This window comes from Hyaena hyaena, unplaced genomic scaffold (genome assembly GCF_003009895.1).
Source record: "Hyaena hyaena isolate Hyena2069 unplaced genomic scaffold, ASM300989v1 scaffold_19, whole genome shotgun sequence".
Lineage (NCBI taxonomy): Eukaryota > Metazoa > Chordata > Mammalia > Carnivora > Hyaenidae > Hyaena > Hyaena hyaena.
The window spans coordinates 3,969,005-3,993,674 of NW_024080651.1; the positions used below are offsets into that span (position 1 = coordinate 3,969,005).

Consider the following 24,670-nt stretch of genomic DNA (forward strand, 5'->3'; position numbering starts at 1 on the left):
ACAGTGTAGGAGGGTGCCCGTTTCTCCACATCCTCGCCAGCATCTAGAGTTCTCTGATTTGCTCATTTTAGCCACTCTGACTGGCGTGAGGTGGTATCTCAGTGTGGTTTTGATTTGTATTTCCCTGATGAGGAGGGATGCTGAGCATCGTTTCATGAAGACACAGACTTTTTTTAAAGACCTACAATTATCAAGGCTGTGAAAGAATGATAGGTTTGCTTATTAGGAAGTGAGCTCCCCATTACTAGGAGTATTCAAGGGAAGCTTAGAGGACCCTTTATCAAGGCTGTTGCAGAAGAGCTCCCTGTGCTGTACAGAGTCTGAATTAGCACGTCCAAAAGGACTTTCTACTACAATAGAAATGTCCTATGGGTATGCTGTCTAACACACTAGCCACGAGCCCCACGGGTCTATCAGTGGACACTTGAAAGATGGCTAGTGTGACTGAGGAACTGAATTTTTCCTTTTCCTTAATTTTAACTAATAAAAAAAAAATTTTAACGTTTATTCATTTTGGAGAGATAGAGAGAGACACAGCACAAGTCGGGGAGGGGCAGAGAGAGAGGGAGACACAGACACAAGCTCTGAAGCAGGCTCCAGGATCTGACCTGTCAGCACAGAGCCTGACATGGGGTTTGAACCCATGAACCACAAGATCATGCCCCGAGCCGAAGTCAGAGCCACCCAGGTGCCCCTAATTTTAACTAATTTAAATTTAAATAGCTGTATGTGGTTAGTGACTACTGCCCTGGCAGCATAGTCTAAATACCAAGGACTCTTTGAGTGAATGGACACTGAGTTAAATTCACGTGTGCCAGCCTAGCCCCTGGTGCCAAGGGCAGGGTGGGTCTGCGGGAGTGGGATAAGGCATGCTGTGAGGACCCCTGGGAGGCTGTAAGGAACCAGCTCAAACAAGAGCCTCTGTGAATTCCATACAGGAATATGTGCTGCATATAGGAGATTCCGTGGTAAAGACAGACAGGGACCCCTCTGTCCCAGAACTCACCATCTGTATGGGCAAACAAACAAGTACGATATGGGGTGCACGATCGGGGCTATAAAGAGGGAAGTCAGGGGAGGTGCCTAATGGAGGGGCTCAGGGAAGGCCTCTAGGATGAGGTGAAATCTACACCAAAACAAATGATGAGCAGAGGAGCAAGCCAGGTAAAGTGGGCAAGGGAAAAAGAATGCTTTAGGCAGAAGAAACATAGCAGGAATGAGTCTGGAAGTGGGGGGTGAAATGGTCAATCTGAAGAACTGCAAGGAGTCCGGGGTGGGAGGGCACATAAGCAAAGCAAAGAGGATGTGGTGAGATGAGGCCGGAGACTAGGCAGGGAAGGGCTCACAGAGCCTCGTGGGCCACCCCAAGGGCAGTCAGGTGCCACAACCGGTGTCTGAGCAGTGGAATGAGCTGAGGAGGACTGCATAACCTTTCATAAGAAAGATCCCTCTGGGTGCCACTGTGGAGGGTGTGGAGGGTGGCCAGGCATGAGAGGTGCCAGAGACCTGGCACCTGGGTGGCAGTGGCCCTGGGGAGGTGGGCACCTCACCTGCCTGGTCCTGCTCCCCGTACCATGTGTTCCAGTTGCCCACGAGCGAGCAGGGGTAGTCCTCATCCAGGTGCAGCTTGGGCAGCACAGCCTCCCTGGGGTGGAGGGGCGGGGGACAGAGAGAGGGAGGAGGGCTCACACCAGCCACCAGGGTTCCTGAGATAAGGGTTCCAACTCAGGCCCTCAAGGCTGAGCCTCAGTCTCCCCATCTCTAAGATGCAGAGGCTGGACAATACATCCTTAGGACTTCTGGCTCTGAAATCTGCATCTCCTAGATTTCTGCAAGGAGAATGGGGCTGGGATGGACTCTCCAACCCAAGCAGGGAGGGATGAGCAGACGGAGGAAGATGCTCACGTCAGGCTGTTGTAGGCATCCAGACACTCAGGCTTCACGTTGTGAACTGCAACAGAGGAGAGAAAATGGGAGGTGAAGCAGGGTGTGTGTGTATCTGGGGGAACTGGGGTGGGGGGAGGTCCCACGGGGCCAGGGTTCCCAGGATAGCTCAGGATGTCCCAGCCCCTCTCATGTCCCAGCTGAAGCCTCGTGGTCCCCCAGAGGCCCCCCTCAGCAGCCACTCACACTGGATCTTGTAGAGGTTGCTTGTTTCCTTCTTGGACAGCAGGGTGGAGTGGGCATCCTTCCGGGGATCCACCTTGTGCACAAAGAGGGAGCGGAACCAGCTACCTTCATTGTCCTTGGAATAGAAGCTGCAGGACAGAGGAGTTCAGGCGACAAGCAGAGGGAGCCCTGGCTCTTCCATCTGCTCAGAAATCCTGTTCCCCCATCCCTCAGATGTCCTGATGAACCCCCTTTTCTAGGAATGGAGCCATAGAATCCAGGCAGCCCCAGAGTTTAAAATGTCACTGGAGTCAGCTGAGCAGACCTGATCCCTTTGACAGAGGTCATGGCTGCCCACTTTGCTTCTTAAAGCTTTGCAAGGCCTCAGGAGGCCAGAGGAAACAGCCCCACCTCCCACCTCGCTCCTCCCTCCCCTCACTTTTCCCCTTCCAAGAGGCTCCTTGAGGCACACATCTGCTCTACTCGGGGCACACATCTGCAGCCCCTTGCCAAGATCAGCCCCAAACCACCTTGCCTGATGCCCAAACCCCTGACAGTCCAATGTATCTTGCCAGCCTTCCTTGCTGTCCCCTCCCTCCAACCTGTGTACCCCACTCTCCAGATGTGCTCCTCCCTGAACACACCAGGCTCTTTTACTCAGTGCTTTCTTTGCAATTTCTGTCCCCTCTGACAGAAGGCTACACTCATTGTGCTCCCCAGTGCTCACACTACACTTGGCCTGGGTCCCTTCCCAGCCCCCACAAATGGAGAGCCAAAGAAAAATAAGTTTTGTCCTTGAGGAAGACACAGTCCACTGGAAGAAACAGGCTTTGGAACATAATTATAGCCAGAGGTATCTGGGAGAGCCTAGGTCAGCAAGCAAGGTGGTCTGGCCAAACCCTCCAGGGGAGGTGATCCGACCAATCTCTGAATCTCCAGGGCTGATAGACAGATAACAGCACATACAGAGGGTAAAAAGACATTGCAAGCAAGACAAGACTCATTCATTCATCCAGGTAACACTCAATTGACAATATCCACCCTGCGTGCCTGGCTAAGGTGTCTTGAAAATGAACAAGTGAATGAAGGAAGGAAGTACTCTGTTCAGAGGAGGGGGCCTGCCATGTGGTCCTGCCGTACCCTAACTATACTTCCCGTGCAAGGTCCCAGCAGGGGTGGGGCTTTTTTTTTTTTTTAGGTGGCCAGAGGCTATCAATCTTTCGGCTTAACGCAATGGTACAACTTGTAGTCAGGCCTGAAAGCAGGTCTCCTGTTGGATGATGTCTAGCCATAGAGCCTGGCCCTTAAGTGCCAGCAAATCTACTTTTTCAATCTTTTTCTGTGGCTAGAATAAATGACTTACAAATCAATGTATTATTTCTTTCTGAAATATGGAGCAGTCACTGAGACTGATGAAATTAAAAGAGCATCTTAAAGTAGTAAACCATTTATATGAACACAGAGAAAGTGAGGATTTGTCCCAAACCTAATATTGCTTACCTGGGAGAGGGGGAGAAGATGGTTAAAATTTTCTTTATTCACTATAGCTTTTTGTGCTAAAAAAAATAAATTTGTTTAAAGTGTTTCTGAATTCACAGACTTTCTGTCATCATGCATGTATTTGTTTCATTAAACAAAAAACAAAAAAATGATTATCATTGGGGTGCTTGGGTGGCTCAGTTGGTTGAGTATCCAACTCTTGATTTCAGATCAGGTCATGATCTCATCTCATGGTCGTGAGATGGAGCCCATGTTCAGCTCTGCAATGAGTGGACCCTGCTTTGGATTCTCTCTCTCCCTCTCTCTGCCCCTCCCCTGCTTGTGTGCACACTGTCAAAATAAATAAATAAACGTTAAAAAAAAAAGACAGTTATCATCAGATGGGCAGTGTGGTTCTATGAAATTTGGGGACCAAAATAAGGGAGCTTTGCTATAGATACGTTAGCCGAGGACATCCTCTGTGTCAGGGATCTGTGATCAGCTTGTCAGAAGCATGATCCTGCTGCATCCACATGATACTGATATAGTGTTGACACTGTTAGTGTCCCCATTTCTGAGATGAGAAAATAGTCAGGGGGTTTAAGGAACTTGCCCAAGGTCATATGGTAAATCAGCGACAGAGACGAGGCAAGAACCAACCCAGAGCTATTTCCTCCAAAGTCAGCTCCCACCTCCAATTTGAGCACTGACTTGGGGAGCATTAGGCAGATACTGTGAAGAACCAGGTGTTTCAACAAAGCCACTGGCAGAGAGATCCGACCTTTGGTTTGAACATGAAGGGGATGCTTCCCTTGGAAGGGGTGGTGGCTGTCAACCAAGACCTTTGCCCTAGGACTGGGCTTTGAGTAATTTATTAACATCAGTACTGACCAAGATAAACAGCCAGGAGGCCAGCCCTTGGAGAGAAAGCCTGGGGGCTAGAATGCTCTCCACTCCAGGGAATACAGGAGCTCTGATGGGCTCAAATCTCTTCCCCCAACTCTCTCATCTTGTATCCCTATAGGCCTCAGTTTCCCCGTGTGTCAAATGAGCAGGCCTATCTCTAAAGATCTAAAGATCTTTTCTACAGGTAAAATCCAAGATGGGACCTGTCCAAGATCCCAGGACAAGGTCTGAACTCCACGCCAGTGTCCATAGGCTCACATTTTCAAGAATTCAAATTTCAGGGGCACCTGGGTGGCTCAGTCAGTTAAGCATCCGACTTCAGCTCAGGTCATGATCTCACAGTTTGCGGGCTTGAGCCCCACATTGGGCTCTGTGCTGACAGCTAACTCAGAGCCTGGAGCCTGTTTCAGATTCTGTACCTCCCTCTCTCTCTGACCCTCCCCTGTTCATGCTGCCTCTCTCTCTCTCAGAAATAAATAAAACATTCAAAAAATTTTTTAAAAGAAATAAATAAAACATTAAAAAAAAATTCAAATTTCACTTTCTCAGTGAAATCATGACATTCTCCTACCCGTGAACTCCCAATCCCTCTCACCCTGCTCTCTCTGTTTCTGTATCTCCTTCTGTCACATTATACCTTTTTTTCCCCCTTTGCTTATTACATGCCTTGTTCATTGTCTGCCCCACTAGAAGCAGCCCCACATGGACAGGGATCTTGTCTGTCCCTTGTATCCCCACTACCTGGAATGGTGCTGGGCACCTGGCAAGTGCTCAGTCTGTGTCTGGGAAACAAAGGAGTGGGAAACAATAGCTAAGACAGAGCTATTTGAAGATGATGAAAGCAGGAAGGTAGGAAATTAAAAGGTACGGTGGTTCAGAGTGGCTCAGGGTCCCTTTCCCTCTCCACCACCATCAGCAGAATTAGTGCTTAAGATCACAGGTTCTGGATGAATCCAAGTTCTAATCTCAGCTCAGCTTCATCTCTCTGAGCTTTACATTCCTTGTCTGTAAAATAGGGGCATTAGGATGGATCTTTTAGAAAAAAGGGCCAGACAATGTAGTGCAACTAACATCACTGTCCCTTCCAAACTTCCTAAGTGATCTCCCAGCTCCCACTCTCTCCCCGCTTTTTCTAATCTACCCATCCATCTTTGTAAAGCACCATTTGGGTGATGCTATTGTTCTGCTCTAAAGTCTTCTGTGGCTCCCCACTGTGCACAAAACAAAGGCTGGATGTCTCCACCTGGAATTCTAGCTCTCATGTACTTTGCCAAGCTTTCCACAGATCCAAGATTCTCTATGCCAGTGGTTCCAAAACCCACAGCACTAATGATGTCACCTGAGAAATTCTCAGGCCCCATCTTAGATATACAGCAGCAAAAACTCTGAGGGTGGGCCTAGCAGTCTGGGTTTTAACAAGCCCACCAGGGGATCATGATGCATGCTCAAGTTTAAGGATCACTGCTCTAGAGCAGTCCTAATTTCTTTCCTTTTTTCCTCCCCATGTAATCTCAGAAATGCCAAAGATTCTGGTATCTAAACTATATTAAGAATGCTTCTTAGGCCTAGAAAAACACAATGCAGCTTTGTCTACTCTGCAGGAAGGGTCTGCCCCTGATAGGCCAGTTTTAGCCCCTTCCATAAAAACACTTCTCTTATTTTCCCATGGGCCCTTTCATCGTTTTCATAGAAGTATGTCTTATCTCCCCAGCCACACCGGAAGCCACTAGCTAATGTCCTCCAATCCCCCACCTCCCCTGGCCAGGGTACACATCACAGTGTTTTTGGCATGGAAGTTGCTCAACAAATATTTGTCTCAGATGAGAACTTTTCAGTAGATGTCACAGTTGCACTCTCAACAGTGATCAACAATCTGACACCCTGCAAAATGAGACTGCTCCAGAATGTTTTCTAGATTCATATGCTTGGAAACTCAGCTCTGTGCACATTCTGAAACACTCTTGTGTTTTGAGTTGGCTGATTTGTTTATTTATTAACGTTTATTTATTTTTGAGAGAGAAAGAGCACAAGCAGGGGAGGGGCAGAGAGAGAGGGAGACACAGAATCCGAAGCAGGCTCCAGGCTCTGAGCTGTCAGCACGGAGCCCAATGCAGGGCTCGAACTCAGGAACCGTGAGATCATGACCTGAGCCAAAGCTGGACACTCAATCGACTGAGCTACCCAGGCACCCCTGAGTTAGCTGACTTTAGAAAGGACCATGTATCTGCTTGATTGTTCCAGAAGTGTATGTTTAGAAGACACACCAGAAGAGCTAAAAGAATCGAAGTTCTAGAGGTGCCTGGCTGGCTCAGTTGGCTAAGTGGCCAACTTCGGCTCAGGTCATGATTTCATGGTTTGTGAGACCGAGACCCATGTCGGGCTCTCTACTGTCAGCAGGGAGCGTGGTTCAGATCTTCTCTCCCCTTTCTCTCTCCCACTTGCGTGCACATGCTCTCTCTCTCAAAAATAAATAAACATTAAAAAATAAATAAACTTGGGATAGTGAGTTCATGTGCCCCATGTTGAGTGTAGAGCTTACTTAAATAAAGAATAATAATAATAGCAATAAAAACAAAAGAACTAAAGTTCTGTTAACAGAATTACTGGTGCAGCAGTAGTAACAACTGCTGTTTATTGATCAATTACTACGTGTTAATCCTCATGATATGTGTTCGAGAAAAATGAAGCTCAAGGATGGTTAATTAATGGCCAAGAGGATTCCAATCCACATCCATCTGACTTCAAAGCCCACACTCTTACTTCCACCAAGCAGTCCCCAAACCTCAGAGGTCAGAAAGGCTGCTACCTGTCCCTCTAGTGACTCCAGAGAGACATGGGGTGGCCTAAAAGTCAACAGGAAGGATGTTCCCAGGTATCTAAAGGGCATAGGTAACTGAAGAGCAGTCCCTCAGAGACTTGAAGTATTAATCCAAGAGCCTTCACAGCAAGCCTGCAAAAACGCCCAGCAGAGATCATCATCGCCCCTTCACAGAGAAGGAAACCAAGGCTCACAGAGGATCAATGCCCAATCCAAGTGTGTAAGTCAGGAGCAGCAGGCTGCCTTATGTCCCATGCTCCTTTTTTTTTTTTTTTTAATTTTTTAAAATATTTTTATTTATTTCTAGGAGAGAGAGAGACAGTGTGAGCAGGGGAGGATCAGAGAGAGAGGGAAACACAGAATCTGAAACAGGCTCCAGGCTCTGAGCTGGCAGTCAGCACAGAGTCCGACACGGGGCTCGAACCCACGAACCGCGAGATCATGACCTAAGCGAAAGTCGGATGCTTAACCGACTAAGCCACCCAGGCGCCCCATGTCCCATGCTCCTTTTGTGGTCTCTGGATATTTGCCACACAAATGGCTCTACCACCTACCAATTCTGGTACCCTGGGGAAGGGAGGTCCCAATCCCAGCCTCGATTTCCTCCTCTGGAAAACAAGGAGCTCATAGAAGATGACCCCCCCCCCCCCAAGGCCATTTTCAGCCCTGATATCACGAGGCGTTCACGCAGAAACTGTCTGAACAAGGGCAGTATCTATTGCATGTTTACCAGGGGCTAGAAGCCTCACATACATGGCCTTTTTCACCCTCAACAACTCTATGAGATACAGACTATTTTATCACCCTTATTTTGCAGATGAGGAATCTACAAAAAGGCCAAATGACTGACCCCACTAAGAAAGACTGAGTTAGATATGCTGGCGCTAAACTCCAGGCTCTTTCCATGATACCAGCTTTCTCCCCAATTAGTGGGCAGTCAGGGTGGGGGAATATGCTCAGCTCCTCTTTCCCAACGGTCCACGGCACAGCACTCTAAGATCTCATGGCAAGGTCTCACAGAACTCTGCAGCTTCATGCCTAGGCTTCTGGGCAGGAGGGGCCCCTGCTTCTTTTCCACAGGTGGGGAGACAAGTGTCTTCACTTCTTTAGCAATATGTTCTTGAACACACACTGTCCTGAACCCTGGGTTAGGGGCTGGATTAACAGAAAATGATATGACAAGCTAGTCAGGGAGACAGGCGACTCCTGTGATGAGGGGATGGGGAAAGTACAGAACACTAAAGACGCAGGAGGGAGGGGCTGCCCAGGGCTGTTCAGGGAGGCCAAGCCCTGCCTCAGTCCAGAGCAGGGCCAAACAAAAGCCCAGGCTGACAGCACTGCCAAGCCAGCCTCCCTCTCCCAGGAGGCCACCAGTTGTGGTGCAAAGAGCACTGACTATCAGGAGACCTGGGTCCAGACCCAATGCCACCTCCGGACACCAGAGGGAGTGACCTTGGGCAACTCCCATCCCTTCCCAGGCCTCCTTTGCCCCACCTGGAGAGGGGGAGCAGGATTGCTTACGATTGGGGAGCAAAGGGTCTGTGTAGCCATGGCCCTTATGAGTCCCCTATTGCTATCCCTATCTCTTCCCCCCAGAACTTCTCGAGGGAGGAGCTAGCTGCCTCTCCTAGAAGCCCCTAGTAGGTGTCATTTCACAATCACCTTCAAGGCCTAGAGAAGGAGCCACTCCTGCCCTCTGCCCAGCTCCTTCTCTCCAGGGCCCAGGGCATGTCCCTCTCATTCATTCCATCTTTCATTCTGTGCCCAGAGCCAGCTATCCACAAGGACAAAGACCCTGCGCATACCTTTTCCATCTCCCCTATTCTTTGCTGAGAGCTTTACCGCAGGCCTACATCTTGCTCCCGCCTCTAACCATATAGATTCCAAGCCGGAGTCTGCCCATTCCCCAGACCGAGACCCTGTCCCCGCCCCGGCCCTCCCCGCGCGTGCAAGGCGCTCCCCCACCCGCGGCCCGGCACTCACCGCGTTGCAGCCACAACGTCCCGGGCTCTGGGCTTCGGGCCCCCCAGCAACAGCTGCGCCGCCGCAGAGATGCTGCACAATCGCGGAGCCATGTTGGAGCGGCGCAGGTTGAAAGAAGCCCCCGCCCCGAACCCGGCGACGGGGCGGGGCGTGAGTAAGCCCTGCCCCACGCGTAGCACGCTTCCTTCTGCAAACAGCCAGGTGGGCGTTGCTGCCGGGCATCCCCCAATTCCACAGAGGCAGAGCTGAAGTCAAGAGTTTTTGTCTTCAGAGCCCCTGCAGCTCTGGTATTGACTTGGTCTGTGACGTTGACCGAGGCCTTTGACCACTCTGGGCCTCAGTGTCCACCTCGGTAAAATGGGAGCGTCGAACAACAATACTAGGGATTCTTAATTAGGCACTCCAGGATTAGTGGCAGAGGGTCAGTAGGCCCCCTGAAATTGTGCGTTTTTCTGGAGAGGAGGGGTCCACAGGCTGTATTTATTTAAAACATTTGTCAAAGGAGCAAACCCCTAACAATTGAGGACAGTTGGACAAGGCTCTGGACCATAGGTACATTTTCTCTGCATCTCCTTTTCTATTTTCATCCCGTTTTCCCAGCTCTGCCTGGGCATCCTGGAGCCCCATGCCCCCTTCTGGCCCTGCCCGGCTCTTTTGCCTGCTTTCCAAACTAATCCCTTCTCAGTCCACAATCCCTCAAGTCACAGACCTCAGCAGGAGCAGAGAACCTGCAAACCCCACCAGGGGCCCAGGGGCCCAAAGGGACATGGATATTTGCATGCACACCTCCCTAAAGAATATCCACCCATTGGTACCTCCCTCCTGGTATGCTTGGCAAGGGGGAGTGGAGGGCAGGCATTAGTTTTGTTAATCATTCAGCAAATACCTGGCTATTGCCTGTGCTAAACTCTGAAACACTAAAGGTAGACAGGCCAACAAGCCCCAGCCCTTTTGGGACTTGAGGTCTGGTAGGGGAGACAAAATCAAATCAGCACTGACTTTGAGCCCCTTTAGGGAAGATGCCTTAGGCTGCTCTCCTCTCATTTCTCCTGCACGATACATTAAATATTTACTGAATAAGTGAAAATACACACAAAAGTATTTTTTCCAATTACAATACAGACTATGAAGAAGTACAAAGAGCTCTGAGGACTTATAATGGGTGGGGAAGAGAAAATGGGAGGTCCTATATAAACTTGAGGGTCAGTGATGACTTCTATAAGAAAACGAGGCTTGCATTATGATTTTTTCCCTGTGTTTTCTAACTGAACATGTATTTTATGTGTGACTTATTTAAAAAGGAAATGATAGGGGCACCTGGGTGACTCGGTTGAGCATCTGACCCTTGATTTTGGCTCAGGTCATGATCCCAGGGTAGTGTGACTGAGCCCTTCATCAGGTTCTGTGCTGAGCGTGGAGCCCGCTTAAGATTCTCTCTCTCTCTTCCTCTTCCCCTCTCGCTGGCTTGCACATGCTCTCTTTCTAAAATATAAACAGATGAGAGAGAGAGAGAGAGATAATAAAAAGGAAGCCATATCTTCATGGTAAATGGAAAACTTGGATCAATTGTTCATAAACAGGCAGAACTGTCCAAATAAATGCAGTGGAAATAACACTGCAGCCACTGCCTTGTAGCTAAGGCAGAAAACTGTGAGCCTGACTGGCTGTCTGTGTTAACAAAGAAGAACAAAGAGAGGTGTTGGAGAAAAAGCTGGGCCCAGTGGCTCCTTGGGGTTATCGGAGGGATCAAAAGGGAATAAGCTCCCTCTTCTGGAAGTTGGTGTGATCAGAGGCTCCCCAGTCACAGCAACTCAGGAAAAGCCCAGGTGGGTAGATGGAGATGTCACAGGTGTGGTGCCATAGAGCTACCCTTTCCTTAGGCTCTGAGTGTGGTAGACCTGGAGACGCGGAAGTGACTGACTCCATTAGCTCTCCCAGGAGGCCTGACTTTGGACCTAAGCTTGAAAGGATAAGCAGAGCATTTGCCAGGAGAAGGGAGTAGGGCAAAGGGAACCTGAGGCAGAGAAAGCAATGTGTGCATAGTAGGTGAAAAGGCTGACTGCCATAAAGAAACAGGTTAGAGATTTTAGCACATGGGGCTCCTGGGTGGCTCGCTCAGTTGAGCAACTGACTCTTAATTTTGACTCAGGTCATCATCTTGTGATCATGAAATCGAGCATTGCATCAGGCTCCTTGCTAAGTGTGGAGCCTGCTTGACATTCTCTCTCTCTCTCTCTCTCTCTCTCCCTCCCACTGCCCCTCCCCCCCTCTAAAATAAAAAAAAATTAGCACAATCAAATATAATCAAAGAGTGGGGGTTATTTGGAAGCAACTTCTCACTCATTATAAGGAATACCTCTCTAGGGGCGCCTGGGTGGCTCAGTCAGTTAAGCGTCTGACTTCGGCTCAGGTCATGATCTCATGGTTCGTGGGTTCAAGCCCCATGTCAGGCTCTGTGCTGACAGAGCCTGGAGACTGTTTCAGATTCTGTATCTCCCCCTCTCTCTGACCCTCCCCTGCTCACGCTGTCTCTCTCTCTCTCAGAAATAAATAAAACATTTAAAAAAAAAAAAAAAAAGAATACCTCTCTAACAATGGAGCAAGCAGCCTTGGTGACCTGTCACTGAATTATACCAACAGAGGCTGCAGAGCAACTCATTGGCCATGTGGTAGAAGGCATTTGGTAATGAAACCACAGGAAGCCAGGACCCATGGACAGAGAGGGGCTGGCCCTCCTGGTCTAGGGTGAGAGTCTTCACCAAATTCTAGATGTTTCTGGCCCCCTCTGTTGGGGAGGAGGGAGGGCTGACCTGCAGCCTCCTTACACTGGCCTGACACTTGTAAGATGGTTTTCCCATCTCCCTCCACTTAAGTGGGGCAAGAAAATGAAAGTAGGCTGCTCCAGGAGCAGGCTCCCACCCCTGACCAGGAGAGATGGGAGATAGATCTCCCTTCCCGTGTCATATGAACCACAGTGTGGCAGCTTACTGAAAGTACAGCTTTGAAACCCCAACCCCACCCCAGTCCTAGCTAGGGTAACCAACTCATTTCAGCTTCCCCTAGACTTTCCCAGGTTTAGCACTGAAAGTCCTGCATTCAGAAAAGCCCTCTTTCCCAGGGAAATCTCCTAATCATGGCCCTATCCCTCTCCTCACAACATGTATCCACTTCATCCCAGAATCATCTCCTTGCTTAACTAACTCCATTTACCCTGCTTGAATAAGTAGGGTACAAGGGTTCTTTTTGTGGCACTCAGTGACAGGCAATGCTGGTTAACTGAGACCTGTTAGAAACAGGTCCTTGCCGCATGGATGGTGCACTCTGGGCAGCAAACCAGAGAGATGCTAGATGACAGTTCTACAAATAAGGAATTAGACCATTTCCAATTATTGTGGAATAAATTAGCCCCCAAATCTAGCAGCTTGAAACAGTAAACAATTATTATCTCACATGGTTCCAAATAGGTCAGAAATTCAGGAGTGAATGGTTAGCTGGTCTGGTTCTGGCTCAGGGTCTCCCACAATGCTGCAGTCCAAATGTTGGCTTGGCGGGGCACCCGCCTGACTCAGTCGCTAGAGCATGCATCTCTTGATCATGGGGTTGTGAGTTTGAGTCCCATATTGGCTGTAGAGATTAAATAAACAAACAAATTAAAAATAAAAAAGATGTCACCTTGGGCTGTGGTCATCTGAAGGCTTGACGGGGGCCGTTGGATCTACTTCCAAGGTAGACTGCTCACACACCAACAAGTGAATGCTCTGTGTTGGCTTGGGGCCTCCGTTCCCTGCCCCCATGGACTTTTCCAGGCACCTCTTGGGTATCTTTACCACATAGCAGTGGGCTTACCCCAGAGCAAGTGATCCAAGGGAGAGTGAAGTGGAATCTCCAAGGACTTTCATGACCTGGCCTTGGAAATCACACTTTGTCATTTCTGCACATCCCATTGGTTACACACGTCGGCCCTGCTCAGTGTGGGAAGGGGCTTCACAAGGATATGAATACCAACATGAGTCCTGGGGGCCACCTGGGAGGATGGCTACCAAGATTAGGTTTTACTCTAGGCCCAAATTAATGATTGGGGCTGGACTCGGCATTCCAAGGCATCTTCTGTGAGCAGGCCTCCCCAGCAGCATTGTCTTCTGCCCTAGGATCTCTCCCTCCCCTTCTTAGGGCCCTTCCCACCCACCACTGAGTCTGTGACATCTCTTTCTCCAGAATGTGTCCATCCCTCCCTTCTCTACAGGGAGCCGACCCATCTCTTCTCCTCCCTCCCTCCCTTCTCAAAGCTGCCCTCACAGAATCCACCTTCATAAATCATGGCCAAGGCCTGCTGCCCAATCTGTGAAATGAAATGAGAGGAGCTAGGGACAAAGACAGATGGGCAGAGCCGGGCAGAGAGGAACAGGCAGGTTCATAAGTGTAAAATATGAACAAACCTGCCATCATCTATTCTCTGGGACAAATACATCATCACCAAATGGGCTGCAGAAGAGCAAAGAGACAAATTACCCAGCTGTGGCAGCGCCACCTGCTCCTTTTATGCTCAGGCCCAACTGCTCTCTGAGAATTGCATCCCCTAGTTCCTATGGGACCCCAAACAGGAGTGACAGGGACAAGAAAGCTTTTATGTTTCGGCTAGGGCATGAGCCACACTGCCAAGTTCCAGCCTTTCTGTAGTCATATGCATCATATGCACACATGACTTATGTGACTTCGATACAGTGCCACAAAAATGGTAACAAAATGCCACTGTTATACTGGAAATCACACAAACACCAGGAAAAGAAAACAATATTACTCTTTAGGTATTGAACAACTTCAAAGACATGGAGGAGATGGGATGAATTAAAAACTGTTTATGTTACTGCCACAAGGCGGCACCACAGTAGCGGGAAAACAAATGACCACCTGCATCATCATTGAGCAAATCACACTGTTAACGTGCTTTGGATCCTAGCACCGGCTTTCTGTGCCCGTTAAGCTGTTATTTTGTCATTCACTGCCATTACAAACTACTTTTTAAAAAAGCTGTAACAACATCATTCGAACATTTGCAAAGTAGAGATGCTAGTGCTGGAAAACACACCCCCAAATCAATACCTTTGGAGTAGATTCTGGATGTGATAAAACACTACAAAGACCAAATCACCTCCTCTACAGGTGGTGCTGTTAATTTAGGAGAGGACCTGCGGGTAGAGATAATGCTGCAAAGACACAAAATGGCACCAAAAGCAAAAACACGATAAGACAAGACGGTTGTAGACTTCGGAGCTGTGGGAGTGGACTTCATCACCTACTTTACATTCATTCCTAGGGGGGAAAATGAATCTTGGAATACAAAGTTTTGAATCATGCAAAGTTTACAGAAGGCATCCTTCCTGAAACATGTGACTTTCCTGGACCTCCCCAGCTCTACTGGCATAAATACAGCTCCTGGAGCTGCTCTTGGAAAGAGAATGTTACAGGTGGAATTGTGTCCTGTGAATTAATAGAAAATACATATTTCACCTATGCTCTCAGTTCCTGGCACAAAGCTCCCAGAACCCTTGTCATTTTTTAAGTGATAAGAGTGTTACCAGCACTTTTTGTTAAAATACTGATCTTTGACCCTGGTTCCTGACACAGAGCTCCAAAATCCCTTGGGATTTCCTGGGTGATAGGAACATCTTTTGTTCTGACAAGGCAATGCCTGGTGGGATCCTGGTTGGGTGTGGGTCATCAGAAAGATGAAACCATCATCAGAAGCTTGGAACTTTGAGCCCAAACCCCTTTCCTCCTGGAAGGAGAGAGGGACTGAGGGTTGAGTTAATGACTGATCGTGTCTACCAACAAGGTGAAGCCACCAAAAGAATCCCAAAAGTAGGGGATTTGGAGAGGCTCTGTGTTGGTGAATACACTCAAATGTTTGGAAAGTGGTATATCCCCAACTCTATGAAGACAAAAACTCTTGCTCCCTAGGCCCTTCCTGACCTCGCCCTATTCACCTCTTCATTTTGCTGTTCATCTGTATCCTTTATTATATAATAAACCAGTAAACCCAAGGGTTTCCCTGAATTCTGCAAGCATTCTAGCAAATTATCAAGTCCATGCAGGAGGTCACGGGAACCCCAATTTGTAGCCAGTAGGTCTGAAGTACAGAAGACAGCCAGTACTTCTAATTGGCATCTGAAAGAGAAGCAGTCTCACGGGCCTGTGGCCTTAACCTGCAGAGTCTGCACTAACTCTAGTTGGTGTCAGAATTGAATTGAATTGTAGGACATCCAGCTGGTGTCTCAGAGAATTGCTTGGTGTAAAAAAGCTGCAGACTTTGTGTCAGAAGTATAGGGAGTATGACAGTAAAGGAGAAAAACAGGAGTGTTTGCTCATGTGGTCCTCTAAACAAGAGATATTGAAGTCCCGATCCCAGTCCCTCAGAATGTGACCTATTTGGAAACAGGGTCTTCTTTGCAGAGGCAATCAGGTTAAAATGAGGTCATTGGGGTGGGTTCCAATCCAACATGACTGGTGTCCTCATGGAAAAAGGAAATCTGGAAACCAACAGGCACACACAGAGGGAAGACTGTGTGAAGACACAGGGAGACACTATCTGCAGGCTGCAGTATTGATGTCACAAGCCAGCGAAGATCTGGGGACACCGGGAACTGTAAGCGGCAAAGAAGGAGCCTTCCCTCCAGGCTTCAGAGGGAGCATGGCACTGGTGACTTCTGGATTTTGGACCTTCAGCCTCCAGAGCTGTGAGACGATACATTTCTATTGTTCCAAGTCACCCAGTTTGTGTCACTTTGTTACAGCAGCCTGAGGAAGCTCATACAGAATGTTAGCTTGAGATTCAAAAGGATGTACCCCAGTAAGGGACACAGAAACAGTGTCAAATTGCAAATTAGGCCAGAGTATACATTTTAGCCCAGAAAACAGTTATTTTTCAGTTCCTGCTGCAGACAAAGGCATGCTTGCTGCTTCAGGCACACTATCTTTGGAAGACCATGCGCCCAGAGCTAGAAATCTGGGTTAAGGATCCAGCTTCTATCTGTGTTAGGCTCTGTGATCTTTGGCCAGGAAGTTAGCTTTGGGAGCTTTAGTTTTCTTAACTGCCTGATGGGCATAACCTACTTAATCATGAGAATTCAATGAGAATGCATGTGTATGAAAATCATCACTCAGTACAAGTGCAATAAATGTGCACTTTCAGGTTTTGCTATTTGCAATCCCATTTCCTATTCCCCCCATTTAAGCGATGAGGAGTTGGAGGCCCAGAGATAACAAAAACCTTTGCAAGATTTTTCACATAGCACCTTAGACACAGAGAGTGTTCAATAAATACCAATTCTTACTTTAAAAAGGGCTCTTAAACATGTCACACAATTTATTATTAATGCCCAGTTTTACAGAGAAGGTAACTGAAGCTCAGAGAAGCTGTTGCCAAGGTCACAGAAAAGTCGAAATTCCAACTCAGGTCTGCCTGCCTCTAACACCATGAGGGACATTCTGAGAAAATCCAAAGATCTTCAATTCCAGGCCCAAAGGGAATGAGATGAGTGCTAGTGGCTTCCTAAGGTGTTCTAGGTTCCTTTCTTGCTGGTATTTCAGATGTTCTTACCTGCAGGCTGCCTTCCTTCAGGGTCAGTGCCTCAGAAACTGGTTCTTTGGAAGCTTGGAAACACTGGTTCCTGGCCATGGCCTCAGAAGTCTGAGGTCCCAGATCCCCTGGGCCAGGTGATATTAATGAGTCAAATCACCTCCCTGAGCCTCAGGCTGCAGACAGGCCAGAACCTCTTAGTTTGGTTTTTAATCTCCACCCTGCTTCAAAAATAGTGTGGCGTAGCTTACAAAAATAGATCTGGAACATCAGTCCGATCACAAGAAAACTTGAGACAAAACCCGAACTGGGAGACATTCAACAGATACTTGACCAATATTCTTTAAAAGGTCAAGGTTGGGGTTCCTGGGTGGCTCAGTCGGTTAAGCATTGGGACTTTGGCCCAGGTCATGATCTCACGGCTCGTGGGTTTGAGCCCTGCATTGGGCTCTGTGCTGACAGCTTGGAGCCTGGAGCCTGCTTTGAATTCTGTGTCTCCCTCTCCTTCTGCTCCTCCCTTGCTCGCACTCTGTCTGTCTGTCTGTCTCTCTCTCTCTCAAAAATAAATAAAACATTTATTATTTTTTAATGTAATTAAAAATTTTTTAATGTTTTATTTCTGGGAGAGAGAGAGAAGAGAGAGAGAGAGGCGCAGCGTGAGTAGGGGAGGTTCAGAGAGAGAGGGAGACACAGAATCAGAAGCAGACTCCAGGCTCTGAGCTGCCTGTCAGGACAGAGCCTGATGCAGGGCTGGAACCCACAAGCTGTGAGATCATGACCTGAGCCAAAGTCGGAGGGCTCAACCGACTGAGCCACCCAGGTGCCCCAAATAAAACATTTAAAAAAAGGTTACAAAATTTGCTTTTGTTTCTCTCTGTTGGTATCAGTTTTCTATTGCTGTGTTTACAAATCACCACAAATTTAGTGGTAATTACATTTATTATCTGACAGTGTTGATAAGTCTGGAATCCAGGCATGGCTTAGTATTATGATTAGGGTTTCTGCTTAGGGTTTCTCAAGACTGCAATCTAATTATCAGCCATTGCATGCTTCTGCCCTGGAGGTCAGTATACTCATTCTAGCTCGCTCAGGTTGTCAGCAAAACTTAGCTCCTTGTGGTTGTGGGGCTGAAGTCCCTGATTTCTTGCTAACTTTCAGATGGGGACCACTCCCCACTCCAGAGGCCACACAGAGTTCCTTGCTCTGAGGCCCTATAGGCAGCTCACTACGTGGATGTTTGCTTTCTTCCAAGTCAAAAGGAGCTCATTTCTTGGATTTCCTTTATCTCTGAACCTAAATTTACTTTTAAGAGTTCACCTAGGAGGCTCCCGAGGGGCTCAGATGATTAAGCATCTGACTCTTGATCTTGGTTCATGTCATGATCTCACAGATTGTGAGATCCAGCCCTTGGGCTCTGTGCTAGCAGCATGGAACCTGCTTGGGATTTTCTCTCCCTTTCTATCTGCCCCTCCCCTGCTTGAGCTTTCTCTCTCTCTCTCAAATTAAATACACAAAAATAAAAAGCATTCATGTGGGTCTGCCTGGGTGGTTAAGTTCGTCTCTTGATTATGGCTTGGGTCATGATCTCAAGGCTTGAACCCCACTTTGAAGCCTGCTCAGGATTCTCTCTCTCCCTCTCTCTTTGCTCCATTGTATGTACACATGCACACTTGCTCTCTCTCAAAATAGATAAATAAACCTTAAAAAAAAGAGTTCACCTGACACTCCATTGTACATCTGAAATTAATATAACACTCTATGTTAACTATACTGGAATTAAAAAAAAAAACAGTTCACGTCAATGGGTCAGGGTTCACCTGGGATAATCTCCATTTTGATGAACAAAGCTGATTAGGGCATTATATCTGCAAAAAAATCCCTTTTGCCATATAAAACAACATAATTACAGGAATAATATGCCATCATATCTATTGATCTTGCCCATGCCCAAGGGGGTGGATTGTATAAGGTTGTAGATGAATGAGGGACATTTTAGAATTATGCCTACACACTGCTTATGTGCAGTTTTCATTTTTTAATTATTTACTTTCAGTTTTCATATTTTTAAAAGTTTATTCTGTGCACGTGCATGCTTGCGCCTGAGAGAGAGCCCAAGCAGGCTCTCAGGATAGAGTCTGACATGGGGTTTGATCCCGTAAACTGAGATCATGACCTGAACCAAAATCAAAAGTTGAAAGCTTAACCGACTGAGCTACCCAGGTGTCCCTCCATTTCTTCTTTTTTTAAATAATGCATATGGATTACTTATAAGGAAAACAAATAAAAGTTATTAAAAGAAGAGAAAGCAAACCAGTCTCCCATGAGAAATATAAGTGCTGGAGTAAGAGATATTTCTTTTGTGGGTATTTATAGAAAGAGAGCTGTGTGTACCTTTGTCAGCTAAATTTCTACTGTAAAGACGGCATTCCACACGATTGTTTCTTATCACATCCATAGTGTGGGATACTGGTTTCATGCCGATGTATAGTAAAGGTAATTCCAAAAATAACAAAGTCCAGTTTTTGCAGACAGATTCCAATCTAGAATTCACATGCAGCATCAGGTTGCTGCATGTTGATTCAAATCTTGGCAATGACTTGATTTAATCTGGGGCTCATAGATATGCTTTGGAGGAGTCTTCCCATGAACTTCTAAAACCATATGCAAAATGTTGTGCACGTATGTGTGTGTGTGTCTGCGTGTATTCCTTTGTGAAGAAAATCCACTGGTTTCATCAGATTCTTGAGAGTGTGAGCAAACAAAAACAAAACAATTAAAAAAATCCTTGCTCTAGAGCAGGATTTCTTTAGCATGGGAGGTTGTCCTGTATACTATGAGATGTTTAACAGAATCCTTAGCCTCTGCCATACAGTACAGGAACATCCCTGAGTTTTGATAACCAAAAATACAGTAACAACAACAACAAAATTTCTAGACATTGCCAAATGTTGCCTGGAGGGGATGGACGTCACTTCGAGAGCCATTGATCTTCTGGAAGATTGGAGAAACGAAATGTAACTAAGGTGACATCTAGCTTAAAACAGTCCTGAATGCAAATTGCACCTCTGCCATTAGGATCTTGGGTAAATTAGCTCATTTTAGCCTTAGCCTGTTTCCTCATGTGTAAACCGGGGATATAGTACCTACCTTATCGAAATAAGATTTCGATAAAGATCAAAAGAAATAAAGCATGCAAAGCTCTTTGCAGGGTGTCTTATATGGTAAGCATTTAATATGTTATAGCAATTAATATTGTCCCCAGGGTTGAGACCATTATTTCCCTGTGTCCTTTACTTATTCACTCAACAGGTATTTACTAGCTGGTGTCAATGTGCCAGATCTTTCTTTCTTTCTTTTTAAAAAGATTTTATTTTTGGGGCGTCTGGGTGGCTCAGTCGGTTAAGCGTCCGACTTCGGCTCAGGTCATGATCTCACGGTTCCTGGGTTTGAGCCCTGCGTCAGGCTCTGTGCTGACAGCCAGCTCAGAGCCTAGAGCCTGCTTCCGATTCTGTGTCTCCTCTTCTCTCTGACCCTCCCCTGCTCACGTTGTCTCTCTCTCTCAGAAATAAATAAAAACATTAAAAATAAATAAATAAAAAATAAAAATATTTTATTTTTTATGTAATCTCTACCCCCAACATAGCGCTCAAACTCATGACCCTGAGACCAGGCATCACATGTTCTACTGACTGAGCCAGCCAGATGTCCCTTAATAAATATATATATTTTAAGTACAATCCGCCTCCTAATGTGGTCTTGAACTCACAACCCCAAGATCAAGAGTTGCATGCTGGGGTGCCTGGGTGGCTCAGTTGGTTAAATGTCCGACTTTGGCTTGGGTCATGATCTCACAGTTCATGAGTTCAAGCCCTACATTGCACTTTCTGCTATCAGCCAGCTTTGGATTCTCTGCCTCCCTCTCTCTGCCCCTCCCCACTTGTTCCTTTCTTCCCTCTCTCTCAAAAAAAAAAAAAAAGAAAGAAAGAAAGAAAGAAGAAAGAAACATAAAAAAAAAAAAAAGAGTTGCATGTTATACTGACAGAGTCAGCCAGGCACCCCCACACATTTTTTAATGAGCTCTCCTTGAATTATTCCTTCTCACACTCTTACCTGGTAGGTGCTATTATCATCTGTGTTTATCTTTGTGAATGCCACTTTTTTTTTTTTTTAATGTTTTATTTATTTCTAGGAGAGAGAGAGAGACAGCGTGAACAGGGGAGGGTCAGAGAGAGGGATTCACAGACTGAAGCAGGCTCCAGGCTCTGAGCTGGCAGTCAGCACAGAGCCTGACGCGGGGCTCGAACCCACGAACCACGAGATCATGACCTAAGCGAAAGTCGGACGCTTAACCGACTAAGCCACCCAGGCGCCCCGTGAATGCCACTTTTAATGCCAGCGTAATATTCCATTACATCTATTTTTAGTCCCTTCTTTAAAAAAAAAAATTTATATCTATTTTAGCCTCCCTTCTGAGATCCAGACCCATGAATCCACCTGGGTGTCCCCCCAAGAATGTTTAAATTTGGCATCTTTGGCCAATTAGCCCAGTGCCTAGTACCTAATAAGCCTTCCATAAAAATGAGCTATTACTGGCCATCAATGTCATTTTTACCCCCGCTGTCTGATCTACATCCTCTTTCTACTCCTCAGTAGGATCCCAGAATCACCTTTTTCTGTCAGCAGTCTTGGCCCTGGGTTAAAGACCTGATTTGTTGTCCCTGTGGGGAGCCCTTAGGAGAATCCACCGTGGTTCTCCCACCTGCAGAGAAGAACTGAAGCAATAAAAATGAAGACACTCTTACTCCAAGCCCACACTGCACTGAACAATCATTTCGGTGGAGAGAATTTGCAGGCGGTAGACAGGACATAAAGTTCCCCCACAACAGCTTTGCTGGGTGTGCCAGCAAATGCTGGTGATTCATGGCACCACAGGGGCCTGTGGGAAAGAGCGAGATTTATACTATTGTATAGTTACAGCAACAGTGTCTGCTGAGTGCTCCGGAACTGTGGTTCATGGTTCTTGGGGCTAGAACAGTAGCAACTTGGCAGCCACAATCAGGGAAGCAGGGCAGCACAATGGTAATGCCATCCGGCTCTGGGCGGGATAAATCTGGATTTGAGTCCCATCTTTGCTTCTTCTCACTATCTAGATAATAGTTAGCAGGCGTCTCTGTCACGTTGCACCTCTTTCCCCATCTGTAAGGGAGGTGATGCTAATGATGGTTAGTATTTACGGACTGCTTACTGTTCGGTCAAAACAGAAAATTGTCTCTATTCAACGGTTACCAGTTACTTAAAAGTAGGACTTATTTTTTAATACAGAACGGTATATTCTCCTGCCTCACAACACACTCGTTATAACTTGATGACATCTAAAAAATAAAAACATGTATGTGGTTCGAAAATGGAAATCAGAGTACAAAATGAGAAATGCTTTTATTTTTCGACCATTTTGTATCTACAAAAATACCAATTCCATAGGATTCAACCTATTATGTGCCAGCCCTCGTTCTAAAGCTGTACATAGTATTAACTTCCTTAAATTCCTCAACAACCCCGCGAGGTAGTTACTTTTTACCTTTCCTTGGTAATAATGCTATTTCTCCCCTGGGGGTGAGTGCCGGCAATCTAAGTGGCCTCCACGTGATTTAAAAGTTTGAGAAACACAATGGTCAGTATATGCAATTAAGTGCCAACCAGGATTATCCGTCGGGTGTCCGAAACACGATTCCCTTGGGGCGCCACACACGGCGCGCCTTTAGTTCAAAGTGCAGTCCCTTACCCAACCGCACCTAGAGACCAGCCTCTACGTGGTGCTCCAGGAAAGGCGCGCCGGACTCCGGTTCCTCAACCAATCTTGCTAGAGTAGGCGTTCTCCTTGCGAACAAAAGCGTTCGGAGTGACTGCCACTACGGCCACTCACCGCCGAGCCCAGGTCCGCGCCTCCAATCACAGCGGCAATTCCAGCTGGTGGGGTCGTTCTGAAGAAGGGCGAACGGAGGAAGATTCCCGCCCCCCCAGGAGTGCTCAGCCAACCGCGGCGTCCTGGCGGCAGCCGCTGGGTTCGGTTGCGCTGTGTGTAATGATCTGGGGGCCCGAGGGCGGGGCGGGGAGCAGGCGAGGGTCGGCCGGGAGGGGACACTTCCCGCGGGCGCGCGGAGCGAGGACGGTGACAGCCACGCGCGCACGTGCGCGCCCAGTCGCAGCGCGGCCCCGAGACCTCCAACGGCCGCTGAGAGGCGCGCGGGGGCTGCCCCGCTGCCGTCTAGGGGCTCCGTCCCGCGGCGTCCCCCGCGTCCCCGGCCCGAGTCCCTGAGCGCCCGGCCGTGTCCACCCCGTCCGTCTTGGCTCGTATTTCGTCCCCGTGGCCATAAGGGCCCGCCCCCCAACTCCCCTTTACGCTCCCAGGGCAGGGTCCTCACGGCCCATGCTGGCCGCTGGGGGCCCGCGCCGCCCAGACAGTTCCCCGGCCGGCCAGCCGGCCACCATGGTGGCCCTGAGGCCTGTGCTGCTCCTCCAGGGGGGCTAACCGGTCCAGAGTGCAGGCCTCGGGGCGCGAGGGTCCCGGGCCTGAGCCCCGCGCCATGGCTGGGGCCATCGCTTCCCGTATGAGCTTCAGCTCACTCAAGAGGAAGCAGCCCAAGACGTTCACCGTGAGGATCGTCACCATGGACGCCGAGATGGAGTTCAATTGCGAGGTAACCGGCTGGCAGCCCCGACGGGCTGCGGTAAGGGGGAGCCGGGCGGAATCCGGTGGAATCCCCGCTTGCTGGGCCCTGCCACGGGTCCGACGCCGATCCGGGCGCCCCTGCCGCGGTGACAGTCCAGGTGAAAGCTTGAGGGATTGAGCTTGTATCATCTCTCAGCATAGACAGAGTCGACCAGAACCGGAAGGAGCCATCTAGGCCCAAATCCTCATGTTAAGAATAATTGCTGCTATTTCCCCCCCCCCCCCATAGGGTTTTTGGGTTTGGAAGCACTTCCTGAAGGTTCTCATTCATTGTTACTGCAAGAGGCTGGAACTATCCGTAGTGGAGAATTCTGGTTTTCAGTGTCAGGCTTAAGCTCCAGCTTTATGGTCTTTTTTACTTCGTTAGATATTATGTGCCCCAGGTGTTAAAAGTTACATCTTGTATAATGGAAAGTCTATACTTATTTCTCTTTTCCAAAGCTTACGTTTTTTGGGGAAAAAAGCTCTTTAAGAAAAGATTTGATGTTTAATACTTTTCATGCAGTTTACATCATGATAATAACAGTTGTCATTCGTTGAATACATTCTAAATGTCAGACGTTCGTACCTTTAATTCTCATAACAACCCAATGAGGTAGGTACTCCAAACCATGTATCTAGTAAGTGGCAGAGTGGGATTTTAAGTCAAACTTCTAGCCAAAACAATACTGCCTTTCAAGTAGTGTAAGTCTTTGCTAGTCCAGAGTGTGTTCTGTGAACCAGCAGCATTGGCAAGAGCAACTTAAGTCAGGGATTGGCAAACTTTTTCTGTAAAGGGCCACAAAGTAAATATTTTCAGCATTGCAGACCAGGCCATAGGATCTCTGTTACAACTACTCAGTTCTTCAGCTCTACTATTGTAGCCCAAAAGCAGCCTTAGGATTGACTTCCAGCTTGACAGCGTGAGGAGCCCCATTGACCTCCCCTATAAGACTGGTGAAAATTACTTTAAAAAACTCAACCATTTAAACCCTCGGGAAATGGTCCTCAGGGCAAACAGCCATCAAATGAGTAAACATCTATTCAAGAAAAGCTATGAAAATTTGCTAAGTAAGGTGAGAGTTTATGG

The 24,670-nt window shown here is 47.6% G+C and overlaps 2 protein-coding genes across 7 annotated transcripts in view; one reads left to right on the top strand and one right to left on the bottom strand.

Annotated features, from left to right (window-relative positions):
- Window positions 1-9,404, bottom strand: part of NIPSNAP1 (nipsnap homolog 1) — a 34,873-nt gene extending 25,469 nt beyond the window's left edge. For both annotated transcript variants that reach the window (XR_005527278.1, XM_039225638.1), the window contains exons 1-4: window positions 9,296-9,404; window positions 2,131-2,258; window positions 1,906-1,951; window positions 1,551-1,645 (exon numbers count right to left, since the gene is read on the bottom strand). Coding sequence is in view for 1 of the 2 variants with exons in the window: in XM_039225638.1 (XP_039081569.1) it covers window positions 1,551-1,645; window positions 1,906-1,951; window positions 2,131-2,258; window positions 9,296-9,387 (361 nt within the window). In the remaining variant the exon portion in view is untranslated. The remainder of the gene's footprint in view (window positions 1-1,550; window positions 1,646-1,905; window positions 1,952-2,130; window positions 2,259-9,295) is intronic.
- A 13,586-nt stretch (window positions 9,405-22,990) lies between these two features.
- Window positions 22,991-24,670, top strand: part of NF2 (neurofibromin 2) — an 83,482-nt gene continuing 81,802 nt past the window's right edge. For all 5 annotated transcript variants that reach the window (XM_039225335.1, XM_039225329.1, XM_039225339.1 and 2 more), the window contains exon 1: window positions 22,991-23,569. In XM_039225335.1, the coding sequence (XP_039081266.1) occupies window positions 23,456-23,569 (114 nt within the window). In that variant the 5' untranslated portion in view covers window positions 22,991-23,455. The remainder of the gene's footprint in view (window positions 23,570-24,670) is intronic.